We start from the raw sequence: 21580 nt of genomic DNA, 5'->3' as shown, positions 1-21580 counted from the left end.
AGTCAATACTTGGAAAGCTGTGGGTCCTGATAATATCCCTGGGCGAGTACTTAAGGAGTGTGCTGACCAGCTGGCCACTGTTCTTATAGACATCTTCAATCTCTCGTTGCATCAGGCCATGGTTTCATCATGTTTTAAAACTGCAATCTCATTGTACCAGTGCCCCAAAAAAATATAATTATATTCCTTAATGATTATCGTCCAGTTACACTCACTTCCATTATGATGAAGTGTTTTGAGAGATTGGTAAAGGACTATATGGTTTCACGCCTTCCCCCTACATTTGACTCATTACAGTTTGCCCATCGAAAGAACCGCTCTGTAGAAGATGCATTTTCTTGTGTGCTTTATCTTAGCTTGGTGCACCTGAAGGAGAAGAATACTCATGTGTGAATGCTGTTTGTTGATTTTAGTTTGGCATTCAACACAATCATTCCTCAGCATCTGGTGAACAAACTGGGTCTAATAGATTTTAATACTATTTTATGTAATTGGATACTTGATTTCATTATTGATAGGTCCCAGTTTGTGCAAGTTGGAAAGAAAGTTTCCAACTCCATCTGTGAGTACAGGTTCCCCACAAGGCTGTGTCCTGAGTCTGCTACTGTTCACCTTGATGACCCACAACTTTTATTTTTGTCATATTTATGTAGTGTATACTGGAGGTGGTATCCCTATGAGAGCTGTATGCAACAAAATTTTACTTTAATGTATGCCGATTAGTGTATGTACAAAGTGACAATAAAGTTTTTATTCTGTTCTGTTCTGTTCTGTTTTGTTCTAGTTACCATTTCCATGATTAAAGATAATCTGGCAAACCAGCCTGCCTTTTCCATTGCTTCCATCGCAGCTCAGACCATTGGAAAGGAACAAACTGTACTGCAATATTAATGAAAAGTGTGGGGTTTTTTTTCTTTGCACTGATATTCTTTCAGAAATTTTTTTAGGAACAAACAAAATTAATTAGTCAGATCTTTAACTCATCCAGTTTGTATAACTGCTTATACTGATGGACAGCAACTTATAAGTTTCAGGAGAGGACTAGCTCTATCAGGAGATGCTAAGAACTAAATTTGGGTCAATATGCATGCAAAGTATGTCTTCTACTACATACCTTCCTGGATATTTTTAAAGTTAGTAATCACAGTTTATGGTTTAAGACAAAGCACATTAACAAGACATCTGAATTTGGGTTATTGAAGAAAAAAAGAGCATGATATCAATGAAATTTTGAAAGGATGTTACATGTAGGAGATGCTGCAGGGGCTTACCAAACTGAATTTGGATTCTGATATCAGCTATTTCATTTAAATACTTTTGAATGATTCAATCATGGCTTTTTTTTTCAAAGAAAGCAGGGGACATGTAACAGATACCCAGTACTGGAAAGGGACTGATTTGCACAGCACAATATTGTTAGACTTTAGATACTAAGATACTTATTATTTATTAATTATTAATTTAATTTATATACCGCCCTTCTCTCAAGAGACTCAGGGCGGTGAACAGGGCAATACATAAAAATTAGATACAAAAATTAAAATTAAAATTATTAAAACATGATTAAACAATGCCCATAAATAATACAAATTTAAAATTGAAGTCATTAATAAAAATCCCACCCCGTCCCATCAGGCCAGGCCCGCTTGTTTAAAGAGGTGGGTTTTAAGGTCGCGCCGGAAGGAGCGGAGATCGGGCGCCATCCGGAGCTCAACCGGAAGATGGTTCCATAAATCCGGTGCACCCACAGAGAACGCTCTCCCCCTGGGGGCCACCAGTCGGCATTCTTTGACCGGCGGCACCCTGAGGAGGCCCTCTCTGTGGGAGCGTACTGGGCAGAGGGAAGTTGACGCCGGCTGCAGGTGCTCCCCAAGGTATTCTGGACCCATGCCATGGAGGGCTTTGTAGGTCATTACCAACACCTTGAACCTCACCTGGAAGACAACTGGCAACCAATGCAGCTCGCGGAGCAAAGGTGTGACACGGGAGTATCGGGAAACTCCCAATACAACTCTCGCGGCTGCATTCTGTACCAGTTGGAGCCTCCAAGTGGTCTTCAAGGTTAGCCCCATGTAGAGAGCGTTGCAGTAATCGAGACGAGAGGTCACGAGCGCATGAGTGACCGTGCGCAAGGCATCCCGGTCTAGATAGGGCCGCAACTGGCGCACCAGGCGAACCTGGGCGAACGCCCCCCTAGTCACAGCTACAATATGATCTTCTAAGGAGAGTTGTGAATCTAGGAGGACTCCCAAGTTGCGGGCCCTATCTACAGGAGGTAATGACTCACCCCCCATAATGAGGGGTGGGATATCCTGAATATCCCGAGATGCCGGTACGCACAACCACTCCGTCTTGTCAGGGTTGAGACGAAGCCTGTTCCTCCCCATCCAGACCCGGACCGCCTCCAGGCACCGGGACATCACTTCGAGGGCATCACTGGGGTGGTTTGGCGCACTGGGGTGGTTTGAGATGTGCAGGTAAGGATGACCAATTGTTTGGAACAACTGAGTTTTCATACCTGGAGCAGCCGACGATCTTGCTCTGCAGCTGTCAGAGCCTTTTGGAGTTGTGAGATGTTCTCCTGCAGGGAGGACGTTCCAGCAGTAGCACTGGAGAGTGCCTGAGACAGTGTTTGTACCCGATCTTTGAAGTGACTTTCAGTGCCTTCCGTCCTGGCTAGTGAATGAGTCAGGTGATCAAGCTCTCGTTGCAGTACTGCATTTTTGTTTTCCCTCTCCCCTAATTGGCATCGAAGTTCTTGGATTTGCTCTAGCAGGGACTGGATCTCTTCATCCCTTGAAGTCAAGCTCATTTGTGTTCGTTGTAACTCTCCTTCCACTGCTCTACGGCTCAGCTCCAACTTGGTGGCCCTGCTCTCTGCCGCTTCTAGAACTTCTTTTAGCTTCCATTTTTCTGTTTCCAGCTTGGCTTCCTTGGTTTTAAAACCTTTGACTTTTTCCTATAATGTAAAAACATCTTGAACACCAGAAGCTTGGGAGAAGAGCAGCTAACTTTGTGGACTGGCCACCAAAGCCAGGTGAAATCAGAGCCTTACTACAAAACTACCACAGTAGAATCCTAGAATGTAAAATTAGAAGAACCTTTAGACCCTGTCAATTCCTCCTCTCCTGCAAAACATGTTTAAGGAGACACATGATGACCTTGGATTAAATTATGGGAACATCTTATATCTAGGAGTGCTACTACAGATGTCATTTAAAGCCTCATTCTGCTGACTACTGGCACAATCTTCACTGAATAGCTAGTCAAAGAACAAAGACAAGTGCAATGCCCACTCATCTAACAATGAGAACACTAATTCAGAGAACCTGGTCTTTACCCACTCCAGATGGATATTATCCATATGGGCTGTCTCCCAGTAAAGGCAAACGTGTTGGTGAAAGTTCATTCTCTGAGCTTGTGGGTTAGTTTCTGAACATTTCGTAACCAGGCTAGGTAACATCTTCAGCATGAAAATGTTACCTAGCCTGGTAATGAAACGTTCAGAAACCAACCTACAAGCTCGGAGTATGAACCTTCACCCTCATCTTACACCAGAGGCAAAAGTCTCTCCACTCAACCTTCTTCTTTTAATGTATTTGGGATCTCTCCTTGTTGTGGATTTGTTGCCCCGCTGACCTGTCCTCTCAGAATTTTTTGGACACAAGTAGGTACCTTGGGCTTCTATTTTTAGGAAGTTGCTGGACTAGCCCACATCCAGGTTCTCCATGGCAACAGTTTGTCTTGCTAAATACCTTTGCTATCTAATCTGCCTAATAAGGAAGTTCTCTTTGTGGATTCTTTACAAACCATAAAAACGACAACATAATAAAAGTTATCCACTAGTAGTTGAGAGAGGACATAATTCCTAATGGTTAAGGTTTTAGGAGTTGCAATTCTGCTTGGCTACACAGTACAAGGAAGAGCAAGTGTGATCTTGGATTTGATAGTTCTAAAACTGTGTGCAGTGCACTGACATAATCTCTTAATTTTAAAGAGGGAGTAAAATATGAGTAGTAAAATTATAAAGGTTTGAATATATCAGATCAAAACAAGAATATAAGATGTAATAAACAGGAATTAAATTAGGAAAAAGGAGAAATGCCGTGGGGATGTTCTGTGTTAATTTAAAAAAAGAGAGCAATAGATGCAAACATAATTGAAATAAATTAACTGCAATATATTTTTAAAAAATATTTAAAATTTACATCAATATTGTTGTTCTTTATAAATTAAGAATATTGCATAAATTAGAACATGATGAATAGTGAATAATATAGTAAAGCAGTGTTTCTCAACCTGGGGCCCTTTAAGAATTCCCCAGACAGCCTTCCACTAAAGACAAGGGCAGTGACTATTCAAGGTGATTCCCTCTCAGCCAGCTTCTCATTGCACCTTTACATTTTCTTTCCAGATAAAAGCATTCTTGTTTACCGTACAGCCAAGACCACCATGGCAATACAACAGTTTATACAGAAACTTACCATATAATAGCCTTATGATAGCAATAAAGTAATGAGAAGGAAGAAAAAGTGTTAGGCAGATGATACTGGATAAAACTGCTTTCAAACTGTTTATGCTGAGTGCCAATTTGAATAAAAACATTATATAATGGCAAAACCAGCAATTTTTGTATGAGATTCTTTTGCATTAACTTGTACAAATCTCTCTTAGAAATAAGGATGCAATTGCTTTTCTACAATCCCCCCATCAAAGAGATAATGTTATTTTCTTACAGTGATAATTGTTTAAAATCTATCTAGCTTTTCCAAAATTCTTTAGTATCCATTACTTCCAAAAATCAGTACTAATCATTCCATTTCAGTCTCCTCTTTACAGCACAAAGTGGACTTACACAAAAGTAAATCCTACTGCTTTTTTTTTTTAGGAAAGCATCTTTGGCCACACAATGTATCCTGTGGGATAACAACTTTTCATAATGCCTTTAGTCATTAAACCTTTATAGGTTTCTCTAAATCTTGTTATTTTTGCAAGTTGTTTGTATATTTATTTACTTTTCAAGAGCTGGCTGGGCTGTTGTATAAAAAGGAGAATATCACAGGAAAGGGAGTTGTGCTGTGTTATAACACTAAAATAATTTTTCCTAACTGAAAGAGCGAATATTGCTCACCTGTAATTCTTTGTTCCTATCCTGACAGATACGTAAGTTGCGTTCCAGGTTGACCACCTGTTCTGCAGATGTTTGGCGTTCCTGTTCTGTTTTGCGAATAGTTTCTTCTTGCAGCATCAGTGCTACTTGTGCACTGCTCAGACGACCATCTGTTCCTCTTTTACCTAAATGTAGCAAAAAATGTTGCAAAATATATGGATTAAGCAGTGAAATCATTTATTCTACATTAGTGTTTTTCAACCTCAGCATCTTTAAAATATATAGATTTCAACTCCCAGAATTCCCAGAATGGTATCTGGGTTATTCTGGGATTGAAGTTCACACATTTTAAAAGTGTTGAGGTTAAGAAAACCTGTTCTGCAGTATGAGTGGGAAAGCTTGTGGCCTTCAGAGGTTTTGGGCTCCAGTTCCATCAAGCAACATGCGAATGACAAAGGATTCTGGGAGTTGTACTCCAAAACATCAAAAGAACATCAAATGGCCTATCCACTACACAGTGTTGTCTAGTAGTAGTAGTATTACTGTACATGCCTGATTGATTAGAATATGAAATAATGCATTAAACTCCTGGAGAATAAAGACTTCCCATATTATGTGAAATCGTGTTATGACCATCAATGAATAGTGACATTTTTGGTTGCTTTTATGAAAAAAAGACACTCTTAATTTATGGTATACTACAGAAACCATAAGCAGCTTGCTCTGATACCTGAATAATTACAGTCAAATTATAATTAATCATTTCTCATGAATGGCAGAATCCCCAATGAGGCATTCATTTATTCATGAGGCTAAATGGTAAAAACAGCCATTCATGCAAAAGACCCTCAGGTGGCCCTTCCTTTTCCTAACCCTTTCAGCACCCACCTGTACAGACAGTCCTCAACTTATAACCAGAATTGGGACTAGAATTTCCATTGCAAGCAAGGTGTTTGTTAAATGAGTTGAGTAGTTGCAGTTTTACCATGGTTGTTAAGCGAATTACTGTAGTTTTTAAATGAATCACGTGATTGTTATGTGAATTAGGCTTCCTCCATTGACTCTGCTTATTGGAAGCTATCTGGAAAGGTCACAAATAGCTACCACATGATCCCGGGACATTGCAACCACCATAAATACATGCCAGCTGCCAAGTGCCTGGATTTTCATCACATGGCCATCGGGATGCTGCAACAATCGTAAATGTGAGGCCTGGTTGTAAGTCACTTTTTTCAGTGCCACAGCAACTTTGAACTGTTGCTAAATGAATGGTTGTTAAGTCACTAACTACCTGAATTAGAAAATTAGGCTGGAGCTTCACATGCTTAACAGCGGTAGAATTACAATTTCCATCTAATAAGAATTGCCTGACATTGATTTGCAATATTTTGGTATATTAAAAGCACAGGCCCTATATGATATTTGCTGCTGCTTTGTTTTTAAAGATATTAGGAATGCCCATGTGAGTCATCAGGAGTAGTTATGATTTACAAGTATATGTAACTAATTTCCAACATTTGCTTTTTAAATATAAGCAGCTTTCTGAGCTACCATTTTAAGAAGAAAAGCAATTAAAGCAGAGATAAGCTTAATCCTCTTCCTGACCTCTCTCCATGTCCTGAATCTGCTGCTCAGTCCAGATATGAATGTCTAAATCCACAAAATCTTGATCCGTATGTGGAAAAAAGCAAATTCAGAGCAGAGAAACATCTGGCATAGAGATCAAACATCTGCCCCGATATCAATATTCTTTCACTTAAAGCAGCAGTCTCCATGCAGCTTTTAAAGAAATTTAGAGCTTCATTTCACTTGCTTTCTATACAACTTGCCCCATAACTGTAATCTTTATCCAACTAAACAAGCAAAGAATTAGAGGGAAAAAACAGGCGAAGAAATTCTTATGAATGAAGGGATAAAATAATAAGAAGAAAAAGAACAGACCTTCCTCAGAGTCTGCTAAAAACTTCTGGAGTTGCAGGATACGGCTTTGTGTTCTGTCGCGATCAGCCTCCAATTCATTCAGCTGATGACTCATATTCATCACCTGAATTCTTAGATCATCCTGGAAGCAAGAGATATGGACGTATTCATGATATCCTTGGCTTGTCACCAGGAAAGATATAAAACTCAACCAGGATACATTTATTTTTTAATTTTATTTTATACTGTGAATAATTTGCTTTTATTGAGCCACAAGGGTAATTTTTTTAACATGGACAACTGTTGAACAACTATATAATCCATCTTTTTTATTGAAAAGTTTTACAATACATTTTAAGCATAAACTCCTTCCCTCCCCCTCCCCCCCAGCCTCCTCTCCCTCCCCCTCCCCCCCACTTCCCAGAGCTGAATACAGGGTATTGCCTCTAACAAGCTTGAGCTAAAATATGCTAACCATCTATAATTACACTTTAAATCCTATAACTATATAATCCATCTTGAAAAACAACTGGAAAAGCAATACATATCCTAAAATCAATAACATTAGATAAAACAAATATTAAAATTAGAGCAAAGTAACTGCGTTGTCAACAAATGATAAATCACTGGAAATCAGACTATTATCAAAAACATCAGCCACAATATTGCCAGTGATTTCTCAGAGAAATAATTCTCAAACAAGCTAGTTTTTACTGCTTTTACTGCTCTAGATACATAAACAAGCATTAAATATGTATTGTCGTACTCTAAACTTAACTCAAATGGTTTTCTTGTCTTAAAAAAAACCAGATTTCATGTTTCACACCTGTAACTGAAGACACCTTACTGAATTGTTTGGTATGAAAGAAGTAGCCCTTAATATTTTAGAAATGTTAGTGTTGCTCAAGTCTTAGACAGAAGTAGACTACCTGTTATGAATGTCAGACTCTTAATTTGACTCTTCCTTTGTGAAAGTATGGCCTTGCCTACCCCAAAGAACTAAACAGTTTATCATAAATGTTTGCTTAGCCAAAATGTTTTGGATTTGGAAGTGATAAAAAGAGGAAGATCTGCAGACTCCTGGTGCCTGGAGAAATTCATATTACCTGTTTAGTTGATTAAATTTACATTTAAATTAAACTTAGTTCTTATCCCATTATCCTCAATGTGGAAGTGAGGGGTCAGTAGCTACCATCCCCCCTCACTGCATAACCTGCCTGAAATGGTCTGTCTGAGGTAGTTTTCACAAAATAACAGCATATCTCAATTTCAATCTGTGTAATTTAAAAAAACACACACCTATCACTGTACAAATTAAATCCAAATTAAGTCCAAATTAAATCTCTGAATCCTCTTGAAGCCAAGGCTAGAGGCCTTGGAAACAATTGCTACTAACATATTTTCAGTCAATCAAGATACCTTCAGTCTGAGGCTACATAGCTTTCTTTACAACTAAGCCCATGCTATGAAATTTACTTCCTGAGCAAATTAAGTTTACTTTCTGACTGACTGGTAAAACTAAGAACACTAAGTTTCTTATAGCTCATAACTGAAACATGTTGTTATTGTTTGTAGATAGTTTTTGCTTTTTTTCCCTTTCTGGTTTACACAAGTTAACAATAAATTCCAGGATCTTGGTGGACAGGACAACAAAGCAAGGAATGTTTTAAATGTGATGTAGCCCAGAATTAACTGATTTCTTCATTTGTCAGAAAGGCTGTTGGATGATCTGATGCTATGATTATTGTGACAAGCCATGTTTTTTTAATTATTCTAGTACAGTATAAATATTTATTCATTTTTACAAGAGGCATGCTTTTGAGCAATAAATAGCACATGACAGAGAAAGGGCTGAACTGCCCTTGAATGTTGCTAAACATATGTCGTGGGAGTCAACTTGGGGTCACAATAAGTTAGGCTGGCTCATATGATCCCTGTAAAATGGAGTTAGAATAGTTAGATGATTTTCAGTTCTAGATAAATGAACTAGAAGGAATTTTGAATATCACTCTCTGGTTCACAAAACTACAGATGCAATTTTTAAGAAACAATATACCTCTATAAACTCTCTGCTGAAAAAAACCCCACTATAGCAAAAAGATGTGTACTTCATACTAAGCCCAAACCAAACAAAATCTTTAATACTATCTATCGTGTGATATACCAACCCAACCATAGCAGAGGTGGGATTGGAACAAAAGTCTTTTATCCCCAAAGTAACTTTTTGTACCTAACAACACTGCTCTTTTTACAGATTTTTATTTACTTCTTGTTCATATCATGATCTTATGCATGTAAATTATCTTATGTCATGTATATAAATAGCACTGTACTACAATGGTTCCTCTACTTCCTTTATCAACAGTTCCAGTTAGTGCTAGTGGGGCAGGGGAGATCATACTTAATCCCTTGTGAAGTGCTGCATGGGCCAGTTTTCTCCATCTGTTATTTAACATTTACAAGAAGGCACTGGGCAAGATCATCAAAAGTTTTGGGGGGTTGGCATTATCAAATGTAAGGTGCAAGCAACCAGAACACTCATAAATAATCTCAGTTTGAAAATATATTGTTCATCTGCTGTACTGCAATACAGAGCCATAAGAATCTCACCAGATTGCTTGCCTTCCACTGGGACTGAGCAGATAAGGCTTCATGGATTTGGGAGGAGATCATGCTTATGCTGTTTGTGGCTATGCAACAATTCCATGCTAGGCCCTCACTTGATCCCTCCTACCAGTCTAGCTGGCATTTCTCCAATATCAGTATGTTTATAATACCCAGTTCTACATTGCTACCCCAGGCTGGTGTTACTATTGAAGTCTCAGTCCCTGAAAGATGGATGGGGAACAATAGGCTTAAACTGAATTTTAATAAAATTGAATGACTATTTCTTCATTAGGTTTACTGTCTGCTCCAGTAGGGTCTGTTGATAGGGAAGTACTACTCATGAAAGTACAGGTTCATGACTGGGGATTCTTTAGGAATAGCAAGTCGATGCTGTGGCTGCTGGGGGTAGGGTGGGAAGACTTTTCCTAGCTTTGGCTAGTAAGCCAGTTATAAGTTTACTTGGAGTGGGGGGATCATGTTCTCATCACCACCTGCTTAGATTATAGCAAGGGTGTCAAACTGCCGGCCCATGGGCCGGATGCGTCATGCCAAAACCACACTCATCCCATTGCCGCAATGGAAAAAAAACTCGTGATACATCGTGACATGTCACATGACGTTGGGAGTTTGACATCCCTGGATTATAGCAACATGCCCTACATAGGGCTGCTTTGAAGATCAGTGGCCTACAAGATCAGTGACAATGGCCTACAACTGAACACTATTTGCTGATGGGAGCAACTCATTGCAAGCCCTAAACTTGATGGTAATAGGCTTCTGTATGCAAATTAAAGTCCTGGTACTACTCCATAAAGCCTTATATAATTTGGTGCTTAGTTATTTGCAGAACTGCATTCTCTAACTAGAATGGGCCTGACCAGCTTGATTTACCAGGAAAAACTACTAGTAATATAGTAGTTAAGGAATTTAGGGGAATGAGAGTGGCAAAACATGATTATGCTATTTTTTCAGTGGTTGCATCAGTTGTTTGGAATGATGTCCAAATGGAAATCTAGTTGACCTCCACTCTGCTTACCTTCTAGAAGCTCCTCAGATCAGTTTCCTGCTTTATTTGGTTTATTTGGTTTAATTCATTTAATTACTAATTTTCCAGTAGTATTTGTGTACTTTTTATTTATTTATATTGTCTTTTTATTGCAGATTTGTTTATTATTTCTTATGTACATCATCAAAAATCCTTAAGGACTTGATTCTCTATTAATGTTGATGATGATGATAACAATGATGGAGGTTATCACTGCTAAGACACAGCATTACATAAAATAATCCCTTTTTGCTCTGAGTAAAAGAAATGGACTAATTTATTTGTTACATATTTTAAGCTATTATTGGCTTTGATCCAGAATGACTAGGTAAATTTATGTGCATAATGGTCTCTATGCTTTCAAATAATCAAGCTGAAACTTTGATAATAATTTCTGGTAAACGCCCTTAAAGCTAACAGGATGCTGAAAAAAAGTATGGCATATTATTTCAAGTGGATGCCTAAAACACATGCTTAAGGGATGCATTCGTACATACGCTGAAAAGCAGAACAGAGACTCTAGTGCAGGGATCTTCAAACTTGGCCCTTTTATGACTTATGGACTTCAACTCCCAGAATTCCTCAGCCAGTGTGTCTGGCTTAGGAATTCTGGGAGTTGAAGTCCACAAGTCATAAAAGGGCCAAGTTTGAAGACCCCTGCTCTAGTGCATAATTCCAAACCTATTCTATTTGTCTTAAGCATACCTCCTAGTACTTATATGTTACTACTTCAGTAAGTCTCAATTTTTGTACATTGAATTTCAATCTTAGAATAGTCCACTTTTTCTGGATAGATCCAATGAATGAAGGGACTGAACAAAGATTTGAAAAAATATGTATAATCTAATGGACATCAGTGGATGATGCATCTAAAACCTATTTTAATAGTCACCTAATTATAGATTTTATTTTTTTCTCCTTCAGTTGGTATGAGGACTAATGTTCATCTATATTAAATTCTTTGTATGTACAGTAAAATATAAACAGAAGTGCAAAAAGAAAGGCACTATTTTGCCACAACTCCTTAGCATTAGTTTTATTAAAATAAAATTGACTTGCACTCAGATTGTGATAAATTAGTGAATGTTCTCTTATAGTTTTATAAAACACCAAATTCATAGCTATGAGTTTTTCAAAGTTCACAAATTTATACCATCGAAATCTCAACATCCTTATATTCTCCTATCCTTATGGAGGTAGAAATATTTGAAAGGGAGGTCCTTGCTTACCCTCTCTCTTTGGGTGTCCCGCAACTCCTGAAGGAAGTCCTTCAAAGCATCTCGAACTACTTCTGGATCAATTTCACTTGTGGTTTGCTCTCCCCTGAGAGGAGATGGTTGATGAAAAGGTGAACGAGAGCGGCTCCTTTCAGGTGATCCAGTGCGAGATGCAGGTGTTTGGCGTCCACTGGTTCCTATTAAAAAAACACCAAATACTTGCTTGGTCTCAGCCAACAGACAAGGTTGAATGGGATTTCAAGAAGAAAAGACGTCACAAACTACATTCTTTAGGATTTATTTACTCATTTAGTTAAGAAGGTTATCTAACAGATGATATTTTTGGATTGCCAGGAGCTTTCTGTTGCCTAAGGAGAGAACTTTACCATAATTAGCTCCCTACATCTTTTCAGATGGCTATAGCACCACTGTCCACAAAAGCTTTCAAACTGCCTCTCAGCTATGATGTTTCTTTTTGACTAAGGTACACGAGCAGCTACTAAATACATAGTTTTGATTAATGTACTTTTCAAATTTTCTTTGTAGTTCGTAAGTCATGATTTATGGATTAGTGCCATGAATCAATTATGATTTATTCAATAAATCATATTTTAAAGCTATGGTATTACATAGCATAAAAACTAACCTAGAGTGTTAGTTTAATGTTAAAGATCAAAATGTAGCCATTATCAAATTGTTTATTGGTTGGTTATTTCATTAAATTTATTAAATCTATTATAGCTACCCACTCCAACAGGCTCTGAGTGGCTAACCTAACTTAGCCCATAGCAGTGAGAAGAATTTACAAAATAACCTTTGACTGGAGAGGAAGATCGTTGGGGAGACGGACTCCGGCTGCCAAGTCCCAGTGTGCGACGGAGAGTGGAGTGGAGTGCCACTAACTTCAGCTCAACCTCCCTCTTGGCTGCTTCAGTTTTGGCTAGTTCTGTTTCTAAGCCATGGATGCATCCCTCACAGGTGCTGAGGCGCAGCTGGAGACTTTCATTTGTCCTGCTTGCTTCCTGAAGCTTCACTTCCAGGCTATGGAGATCATCCTTCCACTTCTTCTCCCTGTTGCAACTCTCTGCAAGGCTATGCTTTAAATCCTGCTCTTGAAGTTGGAACTTCACCTCTGCAGAAGACAGCTTCTTCTGCAAGTTCAACACCTGGAAGGAAACAAAATCATAAGGGCAATGCATGTATGTTTCTCCCATCTCTTCAAGGACCCTGGCTCAGGAATTTGACAATATCTGCCAGTGCAAACAAATCTATGGCAATATTACCAAAATGTATCCAATAATTTATACCCACCCACCTGACATTTTATCCAATTGTAAACCCAATTGTTATAACCTGTTTGAACAATGTTTATTTAACTTCCAACACATTTTAATAAAATTGTTATAACATTAATTGTGAGTCACAAGGTAACATTTTGCAATAAATCGTTCTTCAAGGATTCTCTTTCAATATATTATGTTATTTCTAATGTAAGGAAATTCTTTTGTGTAATGAACTTGGTACATAACTAGTTGGACATAAATAAAAAAAATGAATTTTATACTTTATACTTGCAAAAATACATATACTTATAAGTGTATATGATACTTTTACTATCTTCCATAAACTCCCTAATCATGTACTATTTTCTGTCCATTAATGACTTTGCAAAAGTAATCTAATCTAATCTAATCTAATCTAATCTAATCTGTTTGTAATTCAGAAGATAATAGAACCTGGTTGATTTTGTCTGGGCTTAGAAGCAAAGTAGCATTGGGCCTGATTGTATTTGGATGGGAGAAATTCCAGAAACTTCCACAGCTGTAGTTTCAATAGGGAAATGGAGAAAAAATAGTGGCAAATTATTTCTTAGTTTATACTATTGCTAAGAAAATTGCATAGATAGACCATAATTCTTTTTCTGCCATCAGTTTTCTATGTTTCTATTTTTCTGAAAGTCACCAAGTCAACCTCAGCTCAAAAGGACACTTCACCTTCACTACACATAAAAATACTGTATTATTATACAGTATGTCTTGGTCTTCACAATTACATCCTTACCCTATTAAATATGCAGTTTACCCAACATTTTATTTCTATTGCATTCTTTCACAAAATGCTGCCTTCTTTCATTGTTTCAACTTATTCTTCAATTCTTCTTTCATGAAATAATTACTCCTTGTTATTATCCCATTGTTACCTCCTTATGAGCAGAATCATGGCCAATCTCCAGAATAGATATCTTCTGTTTAAGATCCAGGACCTCTTTGCTGTTCTGCTGCTCCTGCTGTTCTTTTTGCAGCAACTGATGTTGTAATTCAGTGACTTCCTGGGTTTTCTTGCTGTTCTTGTTCTCCAGGGACTTTACCTATGCAGAAACAATTTGAGTGCAGCCATTCTGCAGTGCAGAATCTGTGTTTCAAACTCCCAAATTACATGTGGAATCTTCTGCGTAAAAAAGTTATTGCCATGCTTGGTAACTGCTTCTAACTACCACGACTGACCGTATCATACCGCAATTGTAATTTAGCTCTAATTTAGCTACTGGATTCTTCAGCAAGACGATGCTGCCTATTTATTGTATATGTATCATGATATCAGAAAGGCCTGAAAAGGAAAAGAAGTTATAGGGACAAAACTATATCATAATTGAGGAGACAGAAGAGAGGAAAGAGGCATTACATGCAGAAATGATATCAGGGTACTTTCTAAAAGATTTTCAAATAATAGCAAGAATTGTATTTAGAGTGGTGCTACTGCATTTGTTATAGTTCATACTTAGGTACCAGTCTCAGGAGTTAACAGTAATGTCAAATGATCTTGCATACATCCTTCCTAACATCTATCTGATCGTGTCAAGTGTTTCCCTCCCTTAACCTCTTATATTCTTGGACCTGAACTGAACCATGAGAAAGTCTGTTTGTAAGCTACCTCTCTGCGCAGTTCCTGAAGCTCCCTTCGGGCTTCCATGTGTGACTTCTCTACTTCCCGTAGATTTACTCGGAGCTCTCCCACCTCTCCCTCAATTGCGGCCTTTGCTTCTTCCAGAATGGCAATCTTCTGTTCTCGTTCTTCCTTGATTCTCTGCAGTCTACAAGAGGTCAAGTATTTATTATCAGTCATCTCTAAAATCACTATGTCTGTTCCATCAATGTGTATGAACTTCTTCTCACAGCCTGACACTGTGCCAAATCTGCTGACCTGAGCTTCTCATTCTCTGTTTTTTTGACAGCTGCTCTGAGGTCAGCATTGGACTTTTGAAGTGCTTCCTTTTCTCTGTTCTCATCTGCTACAGCCCTGTGAAATTCCAGTAGCTCTTTTTGTCGCTGATCACAAGCTTCTTCTGATTCCTGTAGTCTCTGGTGAAGCTCAGTGAGTTCTTTGTGAACATCTGCATAGGTATCTTCTGCCAAACGTAATTGGGCTTTGAGCTGTTCTGCCTTTAAGATAAAGCTAAAAGGTTAAAGGTAAAGGTTCCCCCGCACATGCATGCTAGTCATTTCCGACTCTAGGGGCCGGTGCTCATCTCCGTTTCAAAGCCGAAGAGCCAGCGCTTGTCCGAGGACATCTCCGTGGTCATGTGGCCGGCATGACTAGAAGCCAAAGGTGCACGGAACGCTGTTACCTTCCCACCGCAGTGGTCCCTATTTTTCTACTTGCATTTTTACGTGCTTTCGAACTGCTAGGTTGGCAGAAGCTGGGACGAGTAACAGGCGCTCACTCTGCTACACGGCACTCGGGATTCGACCCGCCAAACTGCCGACCTTCAGATCGACAAGCTCAGCGTCCTAACCCACTGAGCCACCGCGTCCCTAAGATAAAGCTACAGTACATCAATTTTAAGGCACTTTGGGAAATAATCCTAATGACTTCAAGGGAATGTACTCCAGGGGAATTGATATTGGTATAGTTCCAGGGTGAGGTTGGGGGCACAACACATAGTTAAAGGCACCATGCATATGTTATTAGGCATCTACTATCCAGAAAACATTATAAAAATGCCAAAACTCTGCCATGATCACTTCTTCCAAAGAGAAGGAAACAGAGCAGAAACTGCTACTCCTATAACTTCTGAGTGCTCAGGGAAGACCAAGATACCCAAGAGCAGTCTTAAGCTAAGGCTGAGTAGACATTGACTTAGGTTGCCAAACATTTGAAGGTGCCAACACCACCCCTCCAACTGAAAATAAAACTCTAAAATATTCAAAAACTGTAAATCTTCACACTTTGGGAGATGGCACCATAGTCGGTGTGGCCTTGGGGTGCAATATATGGTCAAACCAGCACTGAGAACACCAAATAATATATAACATTTTAACTGACAAACTAAGATATGAGGTTTTTAAATTCATATAACTCTTAGTTAATTGTAACTTTTTACTACTTTTAAATAAGGAATGTGTTCAAGAGTGAATGTGATGAAAACTATATTTAATCAGCTTGAACTTGTGTCTATGAGCAACAATGGTAGTTTATGTATCTCCCGGTAAACAGCTATTAGTTATCAGGATAGTGTGATATATCATTGAAGATGTCAGTACTGCATGTAGATTTCAGTGTGAAAATGAGCAAGAATAAAGTGACTGTGTATCTGGAAGGAAGCAAATAAAGAATTAATTGGAAGAATTATGTTTCTGAAAACTGATTACAATAATAGCTTATGGCCTTCAGTGAACTTAAGGCTTTCCTTTTTCATATACTCTATACCAGACATGTCAAACACAAGGCCCGGGGGCCGGATCCGGCCCGCGAACTGGTTTCATGCGGCCCGCGAAGCCATCCTGGAAACAGTGAGGGAACGTCCCCCGCTGCCTTGGCCCTGGCCCAGAGACCCTCCTTCTGCCAGATACCCTCAGATCTGTCCCACTCCTGCCCAGGCCCCCATAGGCACCCTTGATGCGAATGATGTAGAGCTGGCCATGTCCACCCAGTAAGCCATACACACTGTAGCCACGCCCACCCAGTAGGCCACGCCCACCCAGGCCACACCCACCCGGCCCCCTGAGGGCAACCGCAATGCTGATGCGGCCCTCAATGAAATTGAGTTTGACACCCCTGCTCTATACTGAGAAACCTTGTATGTTTATACTAACAGAATTACACTGATTTTTTAAAGGACAGTCAGTTTTTATTATTCATGATAATTATGGTCTATAAAGTTGCTGCATGCACTGAATTAGCGCATACTGAACTATTACTCGTAAGGGAAATACAGGACCCAGAAGGCAGAGCGTCACCTTGTTCAACTGTTCAACATTCAGATGGGAATGTGCATATTGAATGACTCAATTATTTTGCCACTCTGCATATGTCTGTGAATGACCATGAAAATGCTCTTGAGTATTGGTTTGGGGTTACAAATACATTTAAGCAAGTAAGTGAATTCGCAAATATGGAATCTGCAAATAATGAGGATTGACTGTATATGTTCTATGGGAATTATATTGCAAAAATATAGCAATCTTTCTTAACTTGATGTGGTCTACAGATCTGTCCTTGAAACTTTCCTTCTCCCTGATTTCTTTCCCACTCTTGAATGACATAAAAGATGACTAATTCCACCTTGCCTGTAGGAGAGGATGGGGTCTGCCAATAAAAGATTTGACAGCAATAGGTTGGGAAAAACAACAGCAGTAAAAGTGGAGAATCAGTTTTGAAGTATCTGAATAATTGCAAATAATAACATAGATAAAATCCCTGGATTAAACTGGTAGCAGTGCACATGTACCATTTGAACTTCAGTTGGACAGCCACAGAAGCATATTAGCTTAAGAGCTTTCCCATGAACTGAGGTGTGAATTAAAATGGAGAAGAAAGAATGGTCTGGATTTTATTCAGCCTTCCTTGGAAAGCTGTGCTTGTTTGTGCAATGACCTGTACCCGGTGTATTTTTGGGGAAGGGTAGGAGAATTGTATAAGAACCCCAATGTTCTATGTTTTTCTTTTGAGTTTTCTTTTTCCTTTTTCTTTTTAATTCTTTTTACTCTGAAAAGCTCTAACATTGTCCAGATCCTCCCTGTTGGCCTGGCTCATTCCAACCAGCTCTGTGTTATTGTTGTTCTGTTTTTGAGAAGGATTAGGGTGAGACCCTTTTTCTACCAGCCCCCACCCACATATGGGATCCACAAATGCACTCAGCATTTTTCTGCTGAGCTCAATAGAAATTTGCAAAGAAAGGTCAGTGACCAAAGAGAAGGGCGATCCATCATAAAATAAACTGTTTTTATTCCCCAGGATAAGGAGAGGGGGTTTGCAGTGGATGGGACTGAAAAGAAAACACACAAAACTCCCCCACCCCAATACATTCACTCCTTCCTGGCTAATTCCCCTCTGTGTTTTCTCCTTCACAAGAACATTTCAGCTAAGCTCATAATGAAATTATTATAATTACATATTGACTAACATTTATAAACAGCATCTTTTGAAATCACGCCTGGGTTGTCAAGCCTCCAGCTGAGGCTTAGACACATGGAAGAAGGTATCCAGAGTGGGAGAAAAAGGCACGTGTTTGTGCGGTGGTAGGGGTGGTATGTGCATGGGTAGGAGTGTGCATGCATTTAAGTGTGACTTAAGTATGATTTAAGATATGCAAGAGTCTGCGAATTCAAATAATTAAGTTCACATAATAAGAACAGATATGTACATGAGAATCTTGGACAACAAGAATATCTAGGTGAGCAATGGATAAATACATGCTACTGGCAACTTGCCAAAATAGACTGCCATGTTTAATTGTTGTTGTGTGGAGTGTACATGCACAGAAGTGTCCGCATCAGTGTTCTTGTACATATGGGACGGCAGCTCTGTTCAACTCAAGACTTCCTCAAGTTAAAAGGCTGTGAAAATGTTATGGTTCCCATGGTGATAAGTAGGTCAATGCTGGCGCCTGTGAGAATTTTGCTCTGTGTTTCTTTGCCCTCGGCTTGTTATATTAGTCCCTCAACTTACTTTTCCCCCTCCCCTCCCCTTTCCCTCTCCCTCTTTCTCTCATGTGCTGTTGTCTCTGTTCCCATCCTGTGTTAGTCTGCCTCTGCCCATCCTGCCTCCATCTCTGAAGATCTTCCTCACCCCCTTTGCCCCATCCCCATTCCTTCTGCCCTCCCTGCCCTCTGAAACAACCCTCTTCTCTTGCTTGTGTGGTCCCTCCTGGGGCTGGACTTTGAAATCTGTTGAAAGGAGGCCATTTTTTGCCAAAATAAACAGCCTGTCATGTTAAATTACTCTCTCTTCCTCTTTTATGTCCTTTAATTTTCTATTTTCCCCTCACCCAATCCCTTTCTTTCTCTTTCCTCCCTCAAGCTCAGGTCATTTTTATTCTGCATTCACAGTTTGTAAAGAATTAGAACCCTGGAAACATCTGGCAGTGGGTGAGGGTTACCATCTGGGGAAGTTTTTCAGAGTTGCAGATATTTGGAAGAATGTAAAAAACCACCCTCTAGAGTTGGATGTTAAAAAGAGGGGACATGACAGGGTGGACAGTGATTTCTGCTTCCAATTTAACCAATGACAAGCCGGTGTTGGAACTGGCGTAAAGGCACTGACTAGCTGGATCAGTTCCAATTACTCTAGCCAATACCCATCTTGGGAGCACATTGGATACTCCACATGCTCTGCAGGAGGCCACATCCATCCAGAATACAGGCAGATGACAGCTTTTCAACAAGTTCAACGTGCTATGTTAAAAGCCCCTGGGGTCTAAGCTCATCCAGGGAACAACACGGCACCATTTGTATAATCATTTCCATTCCCTAAACCCTCAAAACATTGTGAAACTGACCTATAATAATTTCAAGTTCTGCTGTCCTGGAAAGCCAGAGAATATGCTAGAGAAAAAAGCTGGGTAAGAATTTCTACAAAAGGAGAAACAGACTGCTCAGCAGTTCTTCAGGAAAAGTTCTATTGCAGTTTCAAATACAGCACAGCAAATCTAGGAGTAGATTGATTCTGCTCTTGGACATAGCTGATATCCTTTCAGAGTGGTTTGCAGAGGTTTCAAAGCTTGTTAAATTTGTTTGTCCAGAGGTGGCAGTGTTATGAATTTATATCATATTAGAAACTCCTGCTTAATCATGTTACTCTGACATTTGAAAAATGGTGCATCTCCAACATCGATTTCCTAAAATGTTTTGCCAGGTGTTTCTCCTAACATTTAGCACTCTTAACTTCTATGGGAGCAGAAGACTTTAGATTTCAAATCTATCTATGTTCCCAGCCTACACTGATAGCCTTTGTTGACAAGTGGATATGCAATCCACTTTTTTGGATAAATATTCAACAAGGATAGAGAGGAAATGACCAGATGTGACAGCTAAAGAGGCATACATACCTCCCGCCCATTAAGTTCTTTCTCTCTTGCCAGCTCCTTTATATGTTCATTTAAGCGTTTGGCCTCTTTCTGGTGTGCAGCCATTGCATCCTCAAATTGAGCCTGGAAGGTCTGTAGTTCTTTGTTGATGCTGGTTATTGTGTTCTGTAATGAAGACGACATAGGAAAAAGTATGGCATGATCTATCTTTGCTTTATACAAATTTAAATAGAGTTACACTTTCCTTTACCAATTATTTGGATTGATCCGTATTACTATCTCCTAAGATTTCTAGCAGCACAGATTATAAGAATTTGCAAGAGGGGATAATCAAGTATCACAGCAGGAAAATTGCATTACATAACTGAAATGTAAACTTTTCTTCCTTAGTGATTCACAAAATCTTCAGAATGGCCGGGGGAAAAAGTAATTTTACCCTCTGTTCCCCTGATGTTCACTTTCACTTGAGCACAGGCCATGATTTATATAGCCTTATCTCACTGTTTTCTATATCACAGAACTCCAGCCAATAGTAAAACATAGAGGAGAGCCAAAAGAGCTGAGACAATGCATCATTATGCCAGCAGCTTGTTCTATCGCTACAGTATAGGCTGTGTTCCCTTTAAATGTATTAGTGAACAAAGATCCTACCCCATGCTTGTTTCAGTGTCTTTGTGACCATTTTCTTAAGTGCTAAAATGTGCTTTGTGCATAGAAAGGGATATCTATCAATCACTATGTACATATTTGATATTTACATCCCTTAGAAATGTAGGTTAGACAAACTGTAATTATTTAAATTAAACAAGAAATTGGAAAGGTAAAATCTGGATATCCTATCCATATCATGAAAGAAGCATTATGGTCATAGAATAAAACAGTATCTGGGTTGCTAATCCTTTTAATAAAGGATACTGCTCTCCATAAATACCATTACTAAAGCAATTAATTTTATTTTCTTCAGTGACAGCTTCTTTCTCTTCTTGGAAAGTGAATTCCAACATCAGAGATTGAAATACTCAAGAGTGTTTCATTTGCATACTGGTGGAATATAAGAAAGAAGTCCAATATCAGGCAAACACCGTTTACTGAACGGTGCCAATGGTTTACAAGTCAAGGTTGCATAAAATCTAGTAATCTTATATAAAGATTAACTTATAATCATTCTAAGTTACAGTTATATAATTAAAGATTGGTTAAAGAAGCCATAATGTTATGTTTGCATAACATACCATTACTTTCAAATAACAATATCTCAATTATCCCACACTGTGCTATGGCTTAATGTGAGATATGAACCAACTAAAACAACCAAAATTATTCCTATTCTCTAAATGATATTTCATTTCATTTCATTTTATTAAATTTATATGCCG

General features: G+C 38.9%; 1 protein-coding gene across 1 annotated transcript in view; it reads right to left on the bottom strand.

Annotated features, from left to right (window-relative positions):
- Positions 1 to 21580, bottom strand: part of CROCC2 (ciliary rootlet coiled-coil, rootletin family member 2) — a gene marked incomplete at its 5' end in the record, with an annotated part of 114775 nt that overhangs the window by 19042 nt on the left and 74153 nt on the right. Inside the window, 9 exons of the mRNA XM_083363605.1 lie at positions 2519 to 2959; positions 5132 to 5295; positions 7052 to 7172; positions 11912 to 12096; positions 12714 to 13065; positions 14100 to 14267; positions 14831 to 14990; positions 15101 to 15339; positions 20226 to 20369. Of these exons, the coding sequence (XP_083219731.1) occupies positions 2519 to 2959; positions 5132 to 5295; positions 7052 to 7172; positions 11912 to 12096; positions 12714 to 13065; positions 14100 to 14267; positions 14831 to 14990; positions 15101 to 15339; positions 20226 to 20369 (1974 nt within the window). The remainder of the gene's footprint in view (positions 1 to 2518; positions 2960 to 5131; positions 5296 to 7051; positions 7173 to 11911; positions 12097 to 12713; positions 13066 to 14099; positions 14268 to 14830; positions 14991 to 15100; positions 15340 to 20225; positions 20370 to 21580) is intronic.

The sequence above is a fragment of the Vipera ursinii genome (assembly GCF_947247035.1).
Source record: "Vipera ursinii genome assembly, chromosome: 5".
In the NCBI taxonomy this organism is placed as follows: Eukaryota; Metazoa; Chordata; class Lepidosauria; order Squamata; family Viperidae; genus Vipera; species Vipera ursinii.
This window is presented reverse-complemented; position numbering and strand designations above follow the sequence as displayed.